The 22,947-nt window shown below is 42.4% G+C and overlaps 1 protein-coding gene across 1 annotated transcript in view; it reads left to right on the forward strand.

Annotated features, from left to right (window-relative positions):
• The first annotated feature begins 12,165 nt into the window (after positions 1–12,165).
• Positions 12,166–22,947, forward strand: part of LOC126283194 (trypsin alpha-3-like) — an 84,198-nt gene continuing 73,416 nt past the window's right edge. Inside the window, exon 1 of the mRNA XM_049982252.1 lies at positions 12,166–12,232. Coding sequence (XP_049838209.1) covers positions 12,178–12,232 — 55 coding nt within the window. The 5' untranslated portion in view covers positions 12,166–12,177. The remainder of the gene's footprint in view (positions 12,233–22,947) is intronic.

Below are 22,947 nucleotides of genomic sequence, written 5' to 3' on the forward strand. Positions count from 1 at the left end.
CGGATCGACACGTATGTGAATGTTCCCCTGGTAAATACAATAATTCAGGTACCCCCACAACCAGAAATCACAGTGAGTGAGATCAGGTGATCGTGCCAGCCAAGCATCTGGGAACGATCGGCTGATAATTCGATCGGTGGGCCGTGGCCCAGCAGCAAGCACGTGGTGGCGAACGTTAGCTGAGAATGAAGGGTAGCCCCAGGGCGTGGTCCAGCGGAGTGGCTGGGAATTCCATGGTGACGCTGTGTCGATGAAGGAGACATGCCGGGAGTGCCAAAGATGGCGGACCTCGTGAAACCTTAATTGCAGACATTTCACAGTTCGTATGGAAATTAATAATAGCCAGATGAATCATGATACCTCAAAATGAAACATGTACATTACCATTATTTGCACTATGATTCTGATGGTGTAATCAGATTTTCAATATCTTTATTAGTTTAAAGTTTAGTATCTGACTGTAAATTGTACAAGTAACACCCAACAACGAATTTCCGAAATCTGAACAGGTCATCCGATTTTGTCGATCGACTTGTCTTTAGAAAGCTATTAGTGTAAACCGAAATTGGTATGAACTACAGGCATATAACTTGAATAGTACGTGAGCTGTTGGATGTCAAAGTGGCCGATTACTATTGATCGCATCAGGCCATAAGTACTTCGGGCAGTTACACGAGAACACGGTAGCAGCATGCTTATAAATATATTTATTCGTCTATGTCTTTGTTTATATCCTATAGATACGTTTCATGAAGAAATTGGTCAAATATTTACTGTGTTTTAGAAAGCACAAGGACATTAGGTTACTGGCCTACTTTTGTTTCTATTCCTTTGATACATGTTTATTTGATTTGTTTATGTATTTAATAATGTGTGTTAGAGCGTGTTTATGGTCCAGCCGTAGGAATATTTATTTAATTTCAAGTTATTTAAATGTAACTCCAGTATTTCGTGTATGTTTAAATACGTCTGTGAATGTACGTTGGCTTGGAGACATGGGAGGAGCACTCTAATCAATCACAGCACTCGTTAATGGGGCGGAGGATCGTTTCGAGAGAGGACAGGGCAGTTCGGGAGAGTGCGGCGCGAGGGATGCACGGTCAGGGTGAACTGCTTCCCTGTGGTACTCCGGATATTACCTTTACATCTGTCGATTTTATTCTGTTAAGATCAACGTGTTGAGTTCTATCTGCAACAAAGTCTTGAATCCAATAGCAGGTCTGCTCCGATATTCCGTAAGCCAGTATTTCTCACACGAAACGGGAGTGTTGGACTGTGTGAAATGCCTTACTGAAATTACGCGACACGGCATCAGCCTGAGCACCGTTGTCCACTGCGCAGCGGATCTCACGTAGGAACAGAGCGAGCTGAGTTTCACGGGGTCTCTGTTTGCGGAATCCATGTTGATTTTTACAGAGGAGATGAAGTAACACTGAACATTAAGAAAACGTACGCCATGTTAAATTAAATGTAGATGGCACCTCTATAGATTGTGTAATAAATGCAAAATTTATAGGAATGAATACTGATTCTCTGCTGAAGTAGTGTGAACACATAAAGATACCTGCAAGCAGCATGCCATCACCATGTAATGTTCTTCTTAGAATCCTGTCGTCTCTATGTAACAGCCAGTGTTTTTTAGTTAATTACTATTCATATGTACATTCAGTTCTTAGTTATGGAATTCTTTCTGTGGAATGCACGAAGTATAAACACAGTTTTCAAATTGCAGAAATGGTTCGTAAGAATAATGACCAAAACTAGTAGTCGAGCTCATTGTAAACATCTGTTCAAAATACTGGAAATTTTAATAGCACTGTGTGAGTACTTTTACCGGTCACTTGTTCGCATAGCAAATAGCGTTAATAATTACTGCACAAACAGCTGTGTCGAGGCCCTTAGAACAAAATCTAGACTGGAAGAAAGAATAAACATAAAAATCAGAATAGCGTGTTATACCAAAAAATAAAACGATACAATAAGCTGCTAAAGGAGATTAAAGAAATTGCTAAAACAGTTAAAAAGTACCTGTTCGGGAATACATTCTATGGATTGGAGAGTACCGGGTTTCCTAAAAAAAGTGTAACTCAAAAAACTAGTAATACCGAAAATAAAACATTTATCATACGCCGTAGCAAAATGGTTCATATGACTCTGAGCACTATGGGACTTAACATCTGAGGTCATGAGTCCCCTAGAACTTAGAACTACTGAAACCTAACTAACCTAAGGACATCAAAAAAACATCCATGCCCGAGCAAGGATTCCAACCTGCGACCGCAGCGGTCGCGTGGTTCCAGACATTTGCGCCTAGAACCTCTCGGTCACCACGGCCGGCTCGCCATAGCACTTTCATACTATATATTTTCTTCTTTCTTTTCTTTTCTGCAAATAGTTACTCTCAGAGCTATGTGAGGCACAGTGAGGTCACAAAAGTCATGGGATGCTGTAGTATACAGAGAAGTTGCAGCATTAGAAAATTGTAGCGAAATGCAGGAAGAGCTGCAGCGGATAGGCACTTGGTGTAGGGAGTGGCAACTGACCCTTAACATAGACAAATGTAATGTATTGCGAATACATAGAAAGAAGGATCTTTTATTGTATGATTATATGATAGCGGAACAAACACTGGTAGCAGTTACTTCTGTTAAATATCTGGGAGTATGCGTGCGGAACGATTTGAAATGGAATGATCATTAATTGTTGGTGAGGCGGGTACCAGGTTGAGATTCGTTGGGAGAGTCCTTAGAAAATGTAGTCCGTCAACAAAGGAGGTGGCTTACAAAACACTCGTTCGACCTATACTTGAGTATTGCTCATCAGTGTGGGATCCGTACCAGATCGGGTTGCGGAGGAGATAGAGACGATCCAAAGAAGAGCGGCGCGTTTCGTCACAGGGTTATCTGGTAACCGTGATAGCGTTACGGAGATGTTTAGCAAACTCAAGTGGCAGACTTTGCAAGAGAGGCGCTCTGCATCGCGCTGTAGCTTGCTCGCCAGGTTTCGAGAGGGTGCGTTTCTGGATGAGGTATCGAATATACTGCTTCCCCCTTCTTATACCTCCCGTGGAGATCACGAATGTAAAATTAGAGAGATTCGAGCGCGCACGGAGGCTTACAGACAGTCGTTCTTCCCGCGAACCATACGCGACAGAAAAGGGAGGTAATGAAAGTGGCACGTAAAGTGCCCTCCGCCACACACCGTTGGGTGGCTTGCGGAGTATGAATGTAGATGTAGATAGTGATATGAATATGCCGGTGATATCGCATACACTAGATTTAAAACGGTAGTGCATTAGCGGTGCTGTCATTTGTACTCAGAGGATTAATGTAAAAATATTTCTCATGTGATTATGGCCGGACGACGGGAATAACAGACTTTGAACACGAAATGGTACTTGGAGCTAGACACATGGGAAATTCCATTTTAGAAATCGTTCCGAAATTCAGTATTCCGAGATGCACAGTATCAAGAGTCTGCCGAGAAAACAAAATTTCTGGCCTTATCTATCACCACTGACCATGCAGTGGCCGACGGCCTACACTTAATGACTGCGAGCAGAGGAACCCAGTCGCAATTATGGCCGGCTGTAGAGTTAGCGTGGCTCAGTATTTCTGCAGGGGACTTCCAAAGACTTGTTGAGTCCCTGCCACGTCGAATATCTGCACTACTCCAGGCAAAAGGAGGTCCGGCACGATAATAGGGGGTATCCTATGACTTTTGTCCCCTCAATTTATAATACTAACACCTTATCCTCTTTCTGAGCTCAACATCTAACTCGTCATAAAGGGATGGTAACTCAGTTTTGCAGGATAGAGTGGTTTCGTATTCTGGAGGGTGCGGGCTTCAATATTTATCCGGCCATACTGATTTAGTTTTTCCGTGGTTTCCCTAAATTATTTTAGGCGAATACCGTGATAGTTCCTACTATAAGGCGACAGCAGGCTACCTGTCCCTTCCTTGTCATTCTAGACCCGTAAATCTGTAAATGTCTGTATATGTCGCGGCGGGGCGCGTTATAAAAGTTTGCTCGTTCATCACACTGTTTAATGCAAAATTTCGACCTACCTCAGTACGGCGTCAGTTCACCGTCCCGTTTCTCTGCATACGTATGTACTGTACTGTTCAGTTGGCGTAAAAGCAGCCTTGATCAAAATGTCGCCGATACTTACGTATTAAAGTCCGCGTAAACTCTACTCGTCAGCTATCCTGTAAATTCCTTACAATAATTTTCGGGGGGAAGGTGGTTGCTTCTCTCCTTCAATAAATGTTCATAACATTTGAAGATAAGCCTTGCTCCTAGCGCACATGAGAAAACCTGTCATCAAGCCCGCATGTATTTAACTAACAAAACTACTGCTCTCAGTTCACAGTTGAAGCAATCCAGATCACACGCAAAGCAGCCAGAATTTTACCTAACTCCGTCCCAGAATTATTACACGATCTTAGAGACAAAGTTCCGCTACTAATAATGAGTTTCACATTCGGTCCTTTTCAGTGGATTTTTTTAACAGAAACTCCTCGCCAAATATTCCATATATGAAAACAGAACATGCCACTCGGAATTCTTAGACAGGCCAAAGATTCACGCGCGATATCACTTTTCAACAAAACAATAACAAAATTTCCAACTTTCAAAAAACTGTTCGTAAATGCAACTGCTTTCATGGCAACACAATCTAGACGCGAGAAACCAATTACTTCTTCATTTTACACATAATGAAGACTGAAACATTCAAAATGACCTGCACGTCTAATAGCTGACTAGCGACTCTCTTGGATGCTGCTTCTACCACAGCTTATCTATCTAGCAGTGTGCGGGAAGTGCTTAACTCTGATTGGTCGATCATTTAGGCTCGCCAATCAGAAGAATTGTTCGAGATCATTCTCGCGCCAAAACTGGTCTGCGCCAATCATTATTTACAGATGCATTTACGTCATTCCAACATTCAAATACCTATAAGATTTAATAAAACCAAACGAAACGAAAATTAATCTTGGAATAAATTTGGAATATGATTTTACTTTTAACTGTTATTCTGTGTGCCTCCTTACAAAAGCAATTACACTTAGACGTATTTCATCAGCAATGTGAATACAAACATCTTTCCCACACCATGATTACGTAATGTATTACCAAAATTTAATCTTGAAATTTAATGTACGTCCCACATACACACTCTCACTCTCATTTACTCCCACAATGATATTAGACACAAATAATAATTTTGTCTGATTTTTATATTACGAAAATGTAAAGTAGTTATAGTTTTTTTAATTAAATCTTATTTAAATAATTTTGTCCATTGAGAGTTCTGGTTATGTTTTCAAATGATAAAAAAGTTTTTTGACTTTTTAAGTAATATTCTGTATCTCCGGAACTATGATAGTTACAACGTTCAAATGTTTGTACAATCTTCTCCTGAATAACAAAAACTAGTGTACCGATTTTGATAATGATTGAATAATATTTAATATATTTTAATTAGATTCATAGGTGGCATTAATATAGGCTCCTGTTAAGTGAAACGCTGCAGTAGCAACAGGTGCACGTAACTCGTTGTTAGGACACAACTTGCTGTATCCTTCACAGCCTCCGTTTCCAATACTGCGGGCTGTACTGCAATGTAGCTTACTGCAATAATTGTTATCGCGCATTAACTCGTGATCTCACAATGTGAATTACTTTAGTTTTGTTATTTTTAAATTGCAATAGCGAGACACATCATAAAAGAGATCTACAGATATATAAAACTACTACTACTACTACTACTAGGTGCTACGGTGTAGGTAATAAGCCATCATGGTCCACTGTTACTGCTCATTGTTAGTATTTCTCTGTCTTGCTCGTCTCCCTATATTGGTTTCGTCAATATCATTTGGTAAGTTTTGTTTTGATCACATGTGTAGCCTAATGATGAATACTACATTTTAATTAACGAGACAAGTTTGGGATGTTCCCATAGTAATCACTGTAGTTCGGTCCTTTGACTAATCGGTGTTTGAATGACTTCTTGAGTCACGCCTGTAAGTAGGCTCGAGCTTCGAAGGCTGCACGGTTCGGTGTCATCTTCTTTGGTTCCACTTTTCAGACTAAATGGGGAAGAAGCGAGGTGTGCCGCCACACGACGGCTGCTTTTCAGTCTTTTGCACAACACTGTACAACTTCATTCATGTCCAACCACCCTCATAACGCGCTTATTCGTGCAATTGTTTATGAGCGTCAGTTCAAAATGGCTCCAAGCGCTGTGGGACTTAACATCTGAGTTCATCAGTCCCCTAGACTTCGAACTACTTAAACGTAACTAACATAAGGACATCACACACATCCATGCCTGAGGCAGGGTTCGAACCTGCGACCGTAGCAGCAGCACGGTTATGGACTGAAGCGCGTAGAACCTCTCGGCCACAATCGGCCGGTCAGCGTCAATCTGAAATAGCTGGTCAAATGTATTAATGAAAAACTGATCATTAAAGAAGCGTTCCCTTTTACCTTTGCTATACTCCATTTAGCGTTATTTCAGTTGAGAGTAGTTTGCTTATCGCAAATCGTTTATGTTTTTTTTTATATAAGAGAGAGTGCGATCCAATGTTACGCCCAGATATTTTGGATGGGAATTGTATGGAAGCGCAGTACCATTCAGAGATATCTGTAGAGGTGTTCTAGCCAGACTATATTTAGGTGGAAGCATAAGGTCTCCGTTTTAAGTGCGCTTGAGATTAGACGCCATTTCCTGAAGTATTCAGTCATCAGTTCTAGATCTTGGCTGAGAGTCTGTTCAAGAGCACCCATATTAGTATGTTGGAATGCAAGAGTGATGTCATCTGCGTAAATAAATTTTCTGGATGTGGTAGTTGGTAGGTCGGCTACCTAGAGATTGAACAGCAGAGGCGCAAGCATGATCCTTGAAGGAGACCACTACTCAGGAGTTTTGATTTGCTGAAAGAGCCACCCAATGAGATTTTCAAGACTCTATTTGACAACATGTTCTCAAAAACAGACGTCATCGTTTTACATCTAGTAGCTTTTAGGAACTAACATGTTAGATCCTCTCTCCAGACAGTATCATATGCCGCTGTCAAATCGACGTAAACCGCACCAGTTTTCAAGCGTTGTTCATAGCCCCGCTCAATTAACGTTGTTAGTGTGAGGACCTGATCTTCGCAGTTTCGACTGGGTCTGAAACCGGCTTTGTCGATAGGACTCCAGTATGATTGGATTTAACCTGTTAAAAAGGATGCGGCGGCGCGGTTCTTTTCCGTCCCTTCACGACGGATCTGAACCTACCTGTGAACATTGTCTCAGCATATCATCAGTAGGGACGTCGTGCGAAACCTACTGTACTTCGACGTGAACCAGACTGCAATTAAAGTCACTAATCTACGTTTCGGGAGAAAGTTTTCACACAAAATGAAAGGTTGGAAATTTTGTCCTCAATTAATATATTCTGAAACTTAGGTGAACAAGTATCACTGCCAAGCCCGTGCTAGTCACTCACAATCCCTTTCACTCACGTTAATAAGTTTATTCTGATGCTTTTCCCGAAAACGTAATAGCTACAAAAATACTGATAGTGTTTGATTGCTAATGCTCGCCAAATATTAAGCCTGTCGGTACGAAACTCAGTCACAGTTTTTAGCCACCGACCTGCTCAATACGCTACGAGGAATTTATGTATTTTCTCGTCACAAAATTCACTTAAAAATTCCGAAATTTCTACACGCCCAACGGATTAATTATGCCGTCACTTTTACCACACTTATGATGTATGAAACACTGATAGATCTGGCAACTTATCATTTCCATCGGAACTACTACTACACACGTCCGAACTGTTTCATGCCGCGCGGGATTAGCCGATCGGTCTGAGGCGATTCAGTCATGGACTGTGCGGCTGGTCCCGGCGGAGGTTCGAGTCCTCCCTCGGAAATGGGTGTGAGTGTTTGTCCTTAGGATGATTTACGTTAAGTAGTGTGTAAGCTTAGGGACTGATGACCTTAGCAGTTAAGTACCATAAGATTTCACACACATTTGAACATTTTTGAACTGTTTCATGGCTAGGCTCCCACTCTTCTCTAGAATACTCTAAGTCTTTGCTACAAGCAAGGAAAGGCGCGCGAAGAATATTGGTTTATCATTGGTCAGTTTACTCAACAGCCAATTGGAAAACAACATTCTCCCGCGTCAATCCGCGCTTTTCATCAATAACCAATCGCAAAATAGTAAACCTACCGACTGAACTTTTTACCGACGTAATTATCTAATATGCTGAAGTTTTGCACAATTATCTTCATATTAGCCTTAAACCAGACTCAAGCAACATTCATACTGCTAAAACACATTTATAACATTTTACATACATAAAAAGACAAAATAACACTTTATGAAAATACTACAACAGTTTATCAAAACATTCTATTTCCTTAGTGCACTCTAGTGGGCACAATCGAAACTAAATCAGTCCCCCTATCCAATCCTGTCCTATCGGCTGACACACAAACTACGTGCGCGTCCAGGCTCGCGTCACCATCTGTCACTATCCAGCTCTGAGACACATCTCCCACTTAACCGCCTCCAAGGCAGGATCGGTACACGGCGCTACGCCTCAAGGAGGCGCTCAAGCGGTTTATATGCTACGTTTAAGAGAGCGATTGGTCTATAGTTTTCTGGTTTATGGTATGGATTTCCTGGCTTGAGGATGGCAATGATCTTTGCCCTCTTGAATTGTTTTAGCAAAGCTCTTGACTGGAGTATGTGACAGTAAAAAGTCGTTAGCCATTCTTTTGTTGTTGGTCCACAGAGTGTTAGGAACTCTGTGTGTATGTTGTCGAGACCAGGGGCCTTGCCGTTTCTTATGCCTTCTAGAGCCTATAGCGTTTCTGTGACTGTAAACAGTTTTCTCAAGTCTTGTTGTTCAAGGCTGTTTTTCTTTAATGTATTTAGTTCTATATTTATTTTACGTGAGTGTTCTTTATAGACAGTCTCTTAAGACGTTTTGGCGATATTGTTGGCAATTTGGTCTGGTGTAGTACTTGGTTTAGTTTGTGGTAATGTGAATTTGCTCCTAGTTTCCTCAGAAGACTTCACGATTTTCTGCTAGAGCGTCTAAAATCCAGTTTTTCAGTGGGGTTCCACCAGTTGACCCTCCTATCTTTGTGCAGGCTATGCAGGAGGACTTCAGATCTTCCGCTCTTCTCGTAGTCCTCATACTACCTTCACTCCATCCTGGTATATACTGCTTTCTAATACCCCTAGGAATGTATTTTTTAGCCGTCTTTGTAACAGTGTTGGCAAAGTTTTGGTCATGCTGAGGATGAGGGGGTATGAATCGTATATTAAAGTCCAGGTCTATAGTAGAGCCAGACCAGTCAGCTTTGGAGAAATTCCACCGGGGTACTGGAGACGTAAGGATCACGGGGATCAATGTGCTCTCCTCAAGAAAGATTGGTCTGTGCCGGCTGTGCGGGAAGTGGTTAACGATGTGACGGTTAACAGGGACTGGTTTAGCCCTTGGTGGAAACAAAACATATGTCGGGGTTTGTCTCCGACCCCAATCTGGCTGATATGAAGGTTTCCATGTCTTTATGGCTATTAATTAGGTGAATGTTCTGCACCTCAGCCCATTCCATAATCCTGAGCCCGTTTGCGCCGTTTTCCCTGTACTTCCATTCAATATGGTGGCTATTGAAATCACATGCAATTATGGACTGGTTTGTTGGCCAGGAAACGACGGGAGGTTTGTATATGTTAATGATAGTTAAATCTCCCACTTTCATAGTAGTGTTACGGATGTTATCGCTGTCAGATGTAGAGACAACCTTCACATTATCAATACTTGTCTTTGCATAAGTAGCGGTGCCATAGTTTGGGTGGTATTTTGCGCCAATCAATCTGAACCCTGGGATTTTTCCTCTCGACTGGAGTTCTGCTTCGTCTGCAGTGTGTGTTTCTTGTATTAAAAGGATGTCAATGCCATGGTCTAAAAGAAGCTTTTATGCATTCACTCTTTGGTGCACCTATGTTTTCTACATTAAACTGACAGACGCGCAAGATTGGTCCCACGGTCTTTGTCCTAGGACCTTGGGGATGGCCAACCTGGAGGTTGTAAGACAGTCCGTACTGCCTAGGTTTCTAACACTTTAGCCGCTTGGCAGCGTTGCCTGGGGTGTACCACGGTGATTAGTTCAAATGGCTCTGAGCACTATGAGACTTAACTTCTGAGGTCATCAGTCCCCCAGAACTTAGAACTACTTAAACCTAACTAACCTAAGGACATCACACACATCCACGCCCGAGGCAGGATTCGAACCTGCGACAGCAGCGGTCACGCGGTTCCAGACCGTGGCGCCTAGAACCGCTCGGCCACCCCGGCCGGTCGTGGAGGTGAGTTACAATTATCATTTAAGTGACGTGTGCAATTAACTACATACGGAAACCAATGCAAAATTATGCCTAATTATCACTCCTTCAACTTTAGGTTGAAATTCAAATGTAAATATAGTACAATAATTTTCAGAGTGGAAAATAAAAATATCCTAATGATGGTAGCACAAAGAATACTGTAATATCTTTGGGAAAAGTAAAACAGACAAACAGTGTCTTGCATGAGGCGGCGGAAAGAAAGAAGAGGATCGACATAAAATAGAATGACTAATACGCTATTCTGTTAATCTCATGGTGACCTTAACGGTTGCGAGTACTTCGATGATGAACAGAACAACTGCAGGAAGACTTTCACTTGAGTTCCATTTTATTACACTTACTTGAGTATGTTAGCGTATGTGACTACCAAGTGTTGACTAGGAGCGACTGTAATAGTCAGTGATTGTATTCACAGCTAAAGACGGAGAAGGCTTTATAGCAGAAGCTGAAATCTCTCACATCAACTATAACAGTTAAGTGTTCCCAAGTCTCTCTCCCCCAGCATGTCCTTACAATTGACTGATCATCTACGGTACGGTTCCGTATCTAGTCCATCGAATTATTTGTTAACAATTTTTTGGTCTCCTGCGTAGTGTCCTCTTTCCTTATACTAGAATTGTACTACTGTTATAATGTCAATTTTTTTGTTTAACATCAATACTGCATAATACGTTAAATGTCCTTAATGTTATTTAGAAACTGTAACTCGTTCAATCTGAGTATGCCTGGTTAGGTGTAAGAGAGGGCCTGAAGGCCCTAATCTTGCCAGGTAAAATAAATGCATAAATAAATAAATAAATAAAACACGTTTTCGCTATGATATATTCGTTGTAAAAGACGTTCCAGACTAAATTTGACACCTGTGTCAGAATCTTTGCATTCCATGTTCTGGTTTGATGGTATATTTTGAGACCCTATGGTTGAGTGGTTGATTCATTGTCCACTATCGCTGGCCCCGAAGACCGAACAAGCGGCTAGTGGCTACTGAAACTGCACGAGAAGTTTGCATAGCAAATTATTATCCTTCGAGATGCTTTCTTTCTCGCCTCAGGCTGTAAATCCCTGTACGATTGGCTGGGTGAAGAAGTTCTCATATTTTAGCGCACCTAGTAAACTATTCTTTTTTATTATTTCTGCCAGTTTCGTCTGGGAACTCTCGCATAGGTATCAGGTTTTCCTTTTCGCTCTTATGAGTTTTTATCCTCACTCGTTCTTTGCACTACTTCTTCATCTCGTGTTTTCCTTTTTGACATGGCTTTCATATCCATCTACGGCACCACATCACAAGGATTTCCATTTTCCTCTTCTCTGATTACCATGCACTTCTGCCTTCATTCACAAATAAATTGTTTCTTGTAGATAGTGTTATTTAGTAGGTCGTGTGTAGTCTGGGAAGACAGTGCTGTCAGACCTGATTGTTTGCAGCAAGTCCATCTAACATGACACAAGAACTTTTGGTAACAAACGAAATGTAGTCCTTCTGCGTTCGATGACCCTATAGATGCTCATCAGAAGCTGATAAACGTATTTGATAGGATGTAGATATAGATGAACGCTTTTATAGCGTCGGTAATTATTCCAAGTGTTTACAGAGAGGCGAGGTCATTATCTCTGAACTTTGTGCTTTTATCGATAATCATCAAACGACGCGATTTCAATCATATTAATAGAACTGTATATAAACCGAAGTGAGTTTAACGTCGTACGTTGCCAGCGCACAATCACTGTAGACGTGCTAGGTTGAAGAAGACACTATGGCGAGGTCTGCGCTGCTTACGATGGTCTTGGTGGCAGTACACTACGCTGCAGGTGGGTTGTCGCATTGCAATATACACTGAAGAGCCAAAGAAAGTGGTGCACCTGCCTAATATCGTGTAGCGCCCCCACAGAAGTGGCGCAACACGGCGTGGCATGGACTCGACTGAAGTCTGAAGTAGTGCTGGAGGGAACTGACTCGATGAATCCTGCAGGGCTGTCCATAAATCCGTAAGAGTACGAGGGGGTGGATATCTCTTCTGAACAGCACGTTGCTAGGCATCCCAGCTATGCTCAATAATGTTCATGTCTGCCGAGTTTGGTGGTCAGCGGAAGTGTTGAAACTCAGAAGAGTATTCCTGAAGCCACTCTGTGGCAATTCTGGACCTTTTTGATATCGAATTGTCCTGCTGGAATTGCCCAAGTCCGAGGAATGCCCAATGAACGTGAATGGATGCAGGTGATAAGACAGGACGCTTACGTACGTGTCACCTGTCAGAGTCTTATTTAGACGTATCAGGAGTCCCATATCACTCCAACTTCATACGCCCCACTCCAGTACACAGCCTCACAGTCCCCTTCTGACATGCAGTGTCCATGGATTCATGAGGTTGTCTCCATACCCGCACACAATTTGAAACGAGACTTGCCCGACCAGGCAACATGTTTCCAGTTATCAACAGACCAATGTCGGTGCCGACAAGCTCAGACGAGGCGTGAAGCTTTGTGTTCGTGCAGTCATCAAGGGTACACGAGTAGGCCTTCCACTCCAAAAGCCCATATCAAAGGGTTAAAATGGCTCTGAGCACTATGGGACTTAACATCTGAGGTCATCAGTCCCCTAGACTTCGAACTGCTAAATCTAACTAACCTAAGGACATCACACACCCATGCCCGAAGCAGTGGCGCGGTTCCGGACTGAAGCGCCTACAACCGCTCGGCCACAGCGGCTGGCCAAAAGCCCATATTGATGATGTTTTGTGGAATGGTTCGCCTGCCGACACTTGTTGATGGCCCAGCATTGAAATCTACAGCAATTTGCGGAATGGTTGCACTTCTTTCACGCCGAACGATTCTCATCAGTCGTCGTTGGTCTCGTTCTTGCAGAATCTTTTTCCTGATATTCACGGTACACTCGTGAAATGGTCGTACGTGAAAATCCCCACTTCATCGCTACCTTGGAGATGCTACGTTCCATCGGTGGTGCGCCGACTATAACAGCACGTTCATACTAACTTACATCTTTATAGCCTGCCATTGTAGCAGCAGAATCCGATCTAACAACTGCGTCAGACAATTGATTTCTTATATAGGCCTTGCCGACCGCAGCGCGGTATACTGCCTGTTTGCGTATCTCTGTATTTGAATACACATGCCTATACCAGTTTCTTTGACGCTTCAGTGTATGACAGTATCATTGACTGTAGATAATCTCATCGGACATTTATTAGTGACTGCCTTAAAAATCACACTGGTGTCTTTCGATTTTTTATCATTTGGGGACCTAATTTTATAGGAATGTTATTCAGACTGTGGGCTGCACGATTTGTGTTGTTAATAGTGTTAGCCTCTTGACTTGTCGTTAGGCGCCGGTACTGGTGGGGCGACGTAAGGTTGGAACACAACCATCAACGGGCATTACAGTCAGCGTGGGCCTGGATAAGGTAAACAGGACCTTACTCGTAAAGCTGTTTTATCTAAACAACACAATTAAAGGAGTACTAAGAGTCCTCTTTCCACTTCGGGGTTGACGAACATGACGCGCAAATGTGAATCAACTGGCGATTTGTGAATTGCTCCTGGCTGATGCCGACGTCTCATTGCGCCACAAACTGTTGAATAATTTACTGCTTTCGTGGCTGAGAATGTTGGACGCAATGTGCGATCTTCGAGCAGTCCTCGAGCTGTCACAACAGCTGCACATTCCGTGGTCTAGCTTTCGTAAAGTACCGCCAACAACTATGAAATGGTGTTGTGGTGAAACAAGCGCTGTATCATTTGGCAGATACAGAGGCGAGCGAGTGCGCCGGGACTTACCCCAGTTCGCTGCCACTAGCTCCACGTGATCAGAACGCCTCTGTGCGTAGGATAAAAGAGTATTGCGCTATAATCAAGGAATGAAATTAAAAATCAAATTAGCTTTTCTAAATTTTGTCAATATGTTGTTGTTGTGGTCTTCAGTCCTGAGACTGGTTTGGTGCAGCTGTCCATGCTACCCTATCCTGTGCAAGCTTCTTCATCTCCCAGTACTTACTGCAACGTACATCCTTCTGAATCTGCTTAGTGTATTCACCTCTTGGTCTCCCTCTACGATATTTACCCTCCACGCTGCCCTCTAATGCTAAATTTGTGATCCTTTGATGCCTCAGAACATGTCCTACCAACCGGTCCCTTCTTCTCGTCAAGTTGTGCCACAAACTCCTCTTCTCCCCAATTCTATTCAATAACTCCTCATTAGTTATGTGATCTACCCATCTAATATTCAGCATTCTTCTGTAGCACCACATTTCGAAAGCTTCTATTCTCTTCTTGTCCAAACTATTTATCGTCCATGTTTCAGTTCCACACATGGCTACTCTCCATACAAATACTTTCAGAAACAACTTCCTGATACTTAAATCTATACTCGATGTTAACAAATTTCTCTTCTTCAGAAACGCTTTCCTTGCCATTGCCAGTCTGCATTTTATATCCTCTCTACTTCGACCATCATCAGTTATTTTACTTCCTAAATAGCAAAACTCCTTTACTACTTTAAGTGTCTCATTTCCTAATCTAATTTCCTCAGCACCACCCGATTTAATTTGGCTACATTCCATTATCCTCATTTTGTTTTTGTTGATGTTCACCTCATATCCTAAAGACACTGTCCACTCTGTTCAACTGCTCTTCCAAGTCCTTTGCTGTCTCTGACAGAATTACAATGTTATCGGAGAACCTCAAAGTTTTTATTTCTTCTCCATGGATTTTAATACCTACTCCGATTTTTTCTTTTTTTTCCTTTACTGCTTGCAAAATAAACAGACTGAACAACATCGGGGAGAGGCTACAACCCTGTCTCACTCCCTTACCAACCACTGCTTTCCTTTCATGCCCTTCGACTCTTGTAACTGCCATTTGGTTTCTGTACAAATTGTAAATAGCCTTTCGCTCCCTGCATTTTATCCCTGCCACCTTTAGAATTTGGAAAAGTGTATTCCAGTCAATTTGTCAACATATGCTTCAGTATATTTATGTGATCAGATGAAGATGTTTCACTAAATACATCGTTTTAAATAAAAACGAAGTTGCGCTAAATAATGAAACTAGAAAATCAAAAATTTTTCAGAATCGGCAAATGTATGTCACAATTAACTCTTTCGGGTCTCAACTTGATCGGAGCAACATTTTTGTCAAAATCGGAGTTTTTTACGAAAACTTGAAGGCATTAATATTAGACCCAGAAATATGAAAATTCGAATGAAGCTTCAATTTGATATAAAAACGTTAACTGTGTGACCCCATTAAGATACCTCCAATAGTATTCAAGGAATTTGCTAAAACCTAAATCTGGAACAAAAATTTCCTTATTTTTATATATTTGTATCATTTATATTAATGATAGAAAGTTCTGATTAGAGCACTTGATTATATCTATTAAATAAAGATATTACAAATTTCCAAACGTTAATGCAAATACGAATCAATATATGGTCTCTTAAACATGTTGTTGAGAGGTCATATTCTACTATCGATTTCGTTCTAAAAATTCTAGTTTAGAGCTAGAACTTTTTCTGTAATTAAAGCCAATTTAACTACACATACATAAAAAACATGAAGATTGTAAACTGAACATAAGAGTGTTATGAAATAATGGGTCTGAGAAACTGGCCATTCAGATGCTGCTACCTGGGCATAGAGCAGATGATGCAGATGTTTCGTTTTGCCGTCCGCTGCGCCCATATACAGGGTGGTCCATTGATAGTGATCGGGCCAAATATCTCATAAGCATCAAACGAACAAACTAAAAAGAACGAAACTCGTGTAGCTTGTAGGGGGAAACCAGATGGCGCTATGGTTGGTCCGCTTGACGGCGCTTCCATTTACCAATATCAACAGCGTTTTTTTATAGGAACCTCCATTTTTATTACATATTCGTGTAGTACGTAAAGAAATATGAATGTTTTAGTTGGACCACATTTATCGATTTGTGATAGATGGCACTGTAATAGTCACTAACGTAACATTCAGCTAATGCGGACAGTATATGCTTCGTTTTAAAACGGACTGTTTACCAATTGCGGAAAAGGTCGATATCGTGTTGATGTATAGCTATTGTGATCAAAATGCCTAACGGGCGTTTGCTATGTATGCTGCTAGGTATCCTGGACGACATCATCCAAGTGTCCTGACCTTTCGCTGGATAGTTGCGTTATTTAAGGAAACAGGAAGTGTTCAGCCACATGTGAAACGTCAACCACGACCTGCAACAAATGATGATGCCCAAGTAGGTGTTCTGCCACTGGGCACAAGAGAAATTACGGGATGATAAATTTTTTTGCACGCGTCCTATTTAGCGACGAAGCGTCATTCACGAACAGCGGTAACGTAAACCGGTATAATATGCACTATTGGGCAACGGAAAATCCACGATGGCTGCGACAAGTGGAACATCAGCGACCTTGGCTGGTTAACGTATGGTGCGGCATTATGGGAGGAAGGATAATTGGCCCCCATTTTATCGATGGCAATCTAAATGGTGCAATGTATGCTGATTTCCTACGTAATGTTCTACCGATGTTACTAAAGGATGTTTCACGGCATGAAAGAATTGCGATGTACTTCCAACATGATGGATGTCCGGCACGTAGCTCGCGTGCGGTTGAAGCGGTACTGAATAGCATATTTCACGATAGGTGGATTGGTCGTCGAAGCACCATACCTTGGCCCGCACGTTCACAGGATCTGCCGTCCCCAGATTTCTGCCTGTGGGAAAACTTGAAGGATAATTGCTATCGTGATCCACCGACAACGCCTGACAACATGCGTCAGCGCATTGTCAATGCGTGTGCGACCATTAAGGAAGGCGAACTACTCGCTGTTGAGAGGAATGTCGTTACACGTATTGCCAAATGCAGAGAGGTTGACGGACATCATTTTAAGCATTTATTGCATTAATGTGGTATTTAGAGGTAATCACGCTGTAACAGCATGCGTTCTCAGAAATGACAAGTTCACAAATCTACGTGTATCACATTGGAAAAACCGAAATAAAATGTTCAAACGTACCTACGTTCTGTATTTTAATTTAAAAAACCTACCTGTTACCAACTGTTCGCCTAAAATTGTGAGCCGTATGTTTGTGACTATTACAGTGCCCTCTATCACAAAGCGATAAAAGTAGCCCAACTAAAACATTCATATTTATTAACGCACTACACGAATATGTGATAAAAATGGGGGTTCCTCTTTAAAAAAACGCAGTTGATACCAGTTTGACCTATGGCAACGCCATCTAGCGGGCCAACCATAGCGCCATCTGGTTTCGCCCTTCAAGTTTCGTTCTTTGTAGTTTTTTCGTTTGACGCTTATTTCGTGAGATATTTGGCCCGGTCTCGATCAATGGACCATCCTGTATAAATACGACCTGAGAGGCAGTGAGAGACTGACTGCACACCTAGCTACTCGTATCAGCCAGTCCGCGTTAGCCAATCGCCGGCTTACGCACTGCCACGGATGACGTCACAGCCAGTCTGCTGCTAAACGCTTGCTTTTCGATAAAAACTGGAAGCGAAATCGCCTGGTCTGTACACTGTCGTCAGTCGCTTAGATTTTGCGGAATAATTGTGTGCCGCCCGTAATGTTAACAGAACCGCGTCACAAGTGGTGAGATTAGTTTCCACTTTTGTGGTGAGCAATTAACTTTGACGATTAGAAGTCAGGGCGAAAGCCCATTTCATTGGCACTTGCCGTAGAGGTCGCCTCCGAGATGCTCATAATGTTGTTTATGATAGAGACACCATTATTATTATTTCTTTATTATTTCAGGCGTTATGTCTGGTCTAAAGTAGAAAGTGACGCGGACCTTGATCAAGCGTGACTTCCTTTTAACTGTACGGTGTATGTTATATTACATTTAGGAACTTTCGGGTAATTGAACATGTATCAATAATTACGGATTTCTGTAGTTGTATATGTAAGTTTGGATGTAGCTGTATTGCATTGATGTACTGGTGGATATTGTGTTGTATGACTCCTGTAGTTGGTCGTATAATTGGTATAATGTTAACTTTATCCTGAAGCCAGATATCTTTGACTTCCTCAGCCAGTTCGATGTATTTTTCAATTTTTTCTCCTGTTTTCTTTTGTATATTTATTGTATTGGGTATGGATATTTCGATTAGTTGTGTTAATTTCTTCTTTTTATTGGTGAGTATGATGTCGGGTTTGTTACGTGGTGTTGTTTTATCTGTTATAATGGTTCTGTTTATTATTATTATCATTATTATTATTATTGTCACGGATATTACTGTGTTTGTAAGTGTGCAATTTTACTGAACATATGAATCAGTTAGAACTCAAAACTTGTATTTATAACCATAGTTCCGGATCCCATGCAATAAATAGAGAGTAGAAACATTTCTTTTAGTGAGCACAAGAAGAATGTGGACGTGCAGACTGTAAAATATCGTCAGTATGTTCTCCATCGCTTTGTGGCTGACCGCAAATATAGTTTTCAGGCTCTTGTAAAAGACGCCGAAGAACGATGAAATACAGTAATTCAATTCTTACTACAAACATAAAAAAAGTTTTGCATCACCTCGGTTCCCAGAGTTCCGGAACCCGTACAGAAAATAAGAAAAGAGATAAACATAAACATCATTTCCACCCTTTTTATTGCTCATGAAAACCACACATTGCACATTGTACAGCGAGATCTTCAGAGGTGGTGGTCTAGATTTCTGTCCACACCGGTGTCTCTAATACCCAGTAGCACGTCCTCTTGCATTGATGCAGGCCTGTATACGTTGTGGCATACTATCCACAATTTCATCAAGGCACTGATTTTCCAGATTGACCCACTCCTCAACGGCGGTTCGGGGTAGATCCCTCCGAGTGGTTGTTGGGCCACGTCGTCCATAAACAGCCCTTTTAAACCATCCCAGGCATGTTCGATGGGGTTCATGTCTGGAGAACATGCTAGCCACTCTAGTCGAGCGATGTCGTTATCCTGAAGGAAGTCATTCACAAGATGTGCACTGGCGCGAATTGTCGCCCATGAAGACGAATGCCTCGCCAATATGCTGCCGATATGGTTGCACTATCGGTCGGAGGATGGCATTCACGTATCGTACAGACGTTACGGCGCCTCCCATGACCACCAGCGGCATACGTCGGTCCCACATAATGCCACCCCAAAACAGCAGGAAACCACCTTGCTGCACTCGCTGGACAGTCAGGCGTTCAGCCTGACCGGGTCGCCTCCAAACACGTCTCCAACGAATGTTTGATTGAAGGCATATGCGACACTCATCGGTGAAGAGAACGTGATGCCAGTCCCGAGCGGTCCATTCAGCATGTTGTTTCGCCCATCTGTACGACGCTGCATGATGTTGTTGCAAAGATGGACCTCGCCATGACGTTGGGAATAAAGTTGCGCATCATGCAGGCTATTGCGCACAGTTTGAGTTGTAACACGTCGTCCTGTGGCTGCACGAAAAGCATTATTCAAGATGGTGGTCTGCTATCAGGGTTCCTCCGAGCCATAATCCATAGGTAGCGGTCATCCACTGCAGTAGTAGCCCTTGGGCAGCCTGAGCGAGGCATGTCATCGACAGTTCCTGTCTCTCAGTTTCTCCTCCATGTCCGAACAACATCGCTTTGGTTCACTCCGAGACGCTTGGGCACTTCCCTTGTTCAGAGCCCTTCCTGGCACAATGTAGCATTGAGGGCGCGATCGAACCGCGGTATTGACCGTCTAGGCATGGATGAACTACAGACAACACGAGCCGTGTACCTCCTTCCTGGTGGAATGACTGGAACTGATCAACTGACGGACCTCGTCCGTCTAATAGGCGCTGTTCTTGCACGGTTGTTTACATCTTTGAGTGGGTTTAGTGACATCCCTGAAGAGCCAAAGGGCCTGTATCTGTGATACAATATCCACAGTCAACGTCTATCTTCAGGAGTTCTGGGAACTGAGGCGATGCAAAACTTTCTTTGATGTGTGTATTATCCACCCACCGCACAGTATCCGTACAAACTTCACATTACCAGTCAACATTCGCCACGTGACGCACACATTCGAGCAGACTTTGTTCGTTTCTTGTAAGGGCTGAAGCTGACGACAATCATGTGGCCTTCGAAAATTTTGCTGCGTGATGAAGCACACTTTATGCTCAATGGGGCAGTGAACACTCACAATTGTTGCATTTTTGGATCGTCATCGCCAACGAACGTTCGTGACGTTTTCTTGCATGATAAACACGTCACTGTATGGTGTGGCTTCACGGTATAGTTCGTGATTGTTCCAATTTTCTTTGAGGAATTCGGACCACTAGAACCAACGGCAAGAGGTGCCTTGGACTCAACTGTTTTGATGCACGAAGCAGCTCCTCTCAAATTGCTCCTACGTCACTCGTTAATACGTAAAACATGCAGATAACGGAATCATTGGCCTATCGCCTCAAATTGCGTGGCCATCAAGATCACCGGATTTGAAACCATATGACTTCTGGCAGTGGGATGGCTTGAAGGACAGGGTTCGTCAACGGGACACTAAGACATGCTTGAGATAAAACATGAGCATAGCGAGGGAGAAAGCCAACATCCTAACTGAGACGTTTCGGGCAGCAGTAGAGCAATCTATAGTGTAGTTCCAGGCTGCCGTGAATGGAGATGGTTGTCACACTGAGCTAAGTTTGTCACCTGGAAAGTAACCATGGCTCTCAATTAACAAATGTTACCTTCTCAAATGGAAATTACAATGTGTTCCTTGTGAATAGTTAATTTGTTATTTCTCTTCCGAATCTCCTTACAATTGCTTCCACAAAGTTTCTCTGCCATACGGTCACTCCTTTTTCGTAGGAGATGTCTCAAGTCTCAAGTAACTCGTAACCACCCAGTAGCTCGTACCAATTATATGATTGGATTCGTGATTTCCTGTCAGGAAGGTCACAGTTCGTAGTAACTGACGGACAGTCATTTAGTAATACAGAAGCGATTTCTCGCGACCCCGAAGACAGTGTTACACGCCCTCTGCTGTTTCTTATCTATATAAACTATTTTGGAGACAATCTGAGTAGCCATCTTAGGTTGTTTTCAGATCATGCTGTCGTTTATCGTCTAGTAAACACATTAGAAGGTCGAAGCAAACTGCAAAACGACTTAGAAAAGGTATCTGAGAGGCGCGAAAATTTGCAACTAACCATAAATAATGAAAAGTGTGAGGTCATCCATATGAGTAGTAAAAGAAATCCGGCAAACTTCAGTTACACGATAAATCAGTCTAATCTAAAGGCCGAAAATTCGTCTACATCTACATCTACATACATACTCCGCAATCCACCATACGTGTTTTATAAGCGGTCTCCTTTACAGATGAACCACATCTTCCCAAAATTCTACCAACGAACCGAAGACGACTATCCCCTTCCCCCCAACTGCCATTACATGCTTGTCCCACTTCATATCGCTCTGCAGTGTTACACCCAAATATTTAATCGACGTGACTGTGTCAAGCGCTACACTACTAATGGAGTATTCAAATGTTACAGGATTCTTTTTCCTATTCATCTGCATTAATTAACATTTATCTATATTTAGAGTTAGCTGCCATTCTTTACACCAATCACAAATCCTGTCCAAGTCATCTTGTATCCTCCTACAGTCACTCAACGACGACACCTTCCCGTACACAACAGCATCATCAGCAAACAGCCGGACATTGCTTTCCACCCTATCCAAAAGATCATTTATGTGGATAGAAAACAACAGCGGACCAACCACACTTCCCTGGGGCACTCCAGATGATATCCTCACCTCCGATGAACACCCACTATCGAGGACAACGTACTGGGTTCTATTACTTACGAAGTCTTCGAGCCACTGACATACTTGGGAACCAATCCCATATGCTCGTACCTTAGTTTGGAGTCTGCAGTGGGGCTCCGAGTCAAACGATTTCCGGAAGTCAAGGAATATAGCATCCGTCTGATACCCTTCATCCATGGATCGCAAGATATCATGTGAAAAAATGGCGAGTTGCGTTTCGCAGGAGCGATGCTTTTTAAAGCCGTGCTGATGCATGGACAGCAACTTCTCTGTCTCAAGAAAATTTATTATATTCGAAGTGGGAATATGTTCGAGAATCCTGCAACAAACCGATGTTAAGGATATTGGTCTGTAATTTTGAGGATCCGTCCTTCTACCCTTCTTATATACAGGCGTCACCTGCGCTTTTTTGCAGTCGCTCGGGACTTTACGTTGGGCAAGAGATTCGCGATAAATACAAGCTAAGTAAGGAGCCAGTGCCGTAGAGTAATCTCTGTAAAACCGAACTGGAATCCCATCAGGACCTGGCGATTTATTTATTTTCAACCCATTCAGCTGCTTCACAACCCCAAGGATGTCTATCACTATGTCCTCCATACGGGAATCTGTACGAGACTGAAACAGCGGTATGTTTTTTGCGTGAAATATTTCTCAAATACTAAATTTAAAATTCAACGCAGTACCTGGGAATCACGAGGCGTGTTCAATAAGCAATGCCCTGAGAACAATCCGTCTGA

This window comes from Schistocerca gregaria, chromosome 1 (assembly GCF_023897955.1).
Source record: "Schistocerca gregaria isolate iqSchGreg1 chromosome 1, iqSchGreg1.2, whole genome shotgun sequence".
NCBI lineage: Eukaryota > Metazoa > Arthropoda > Insecta > Orthoptera > Acrididae > Schistocerca > Schistocerca gregaria.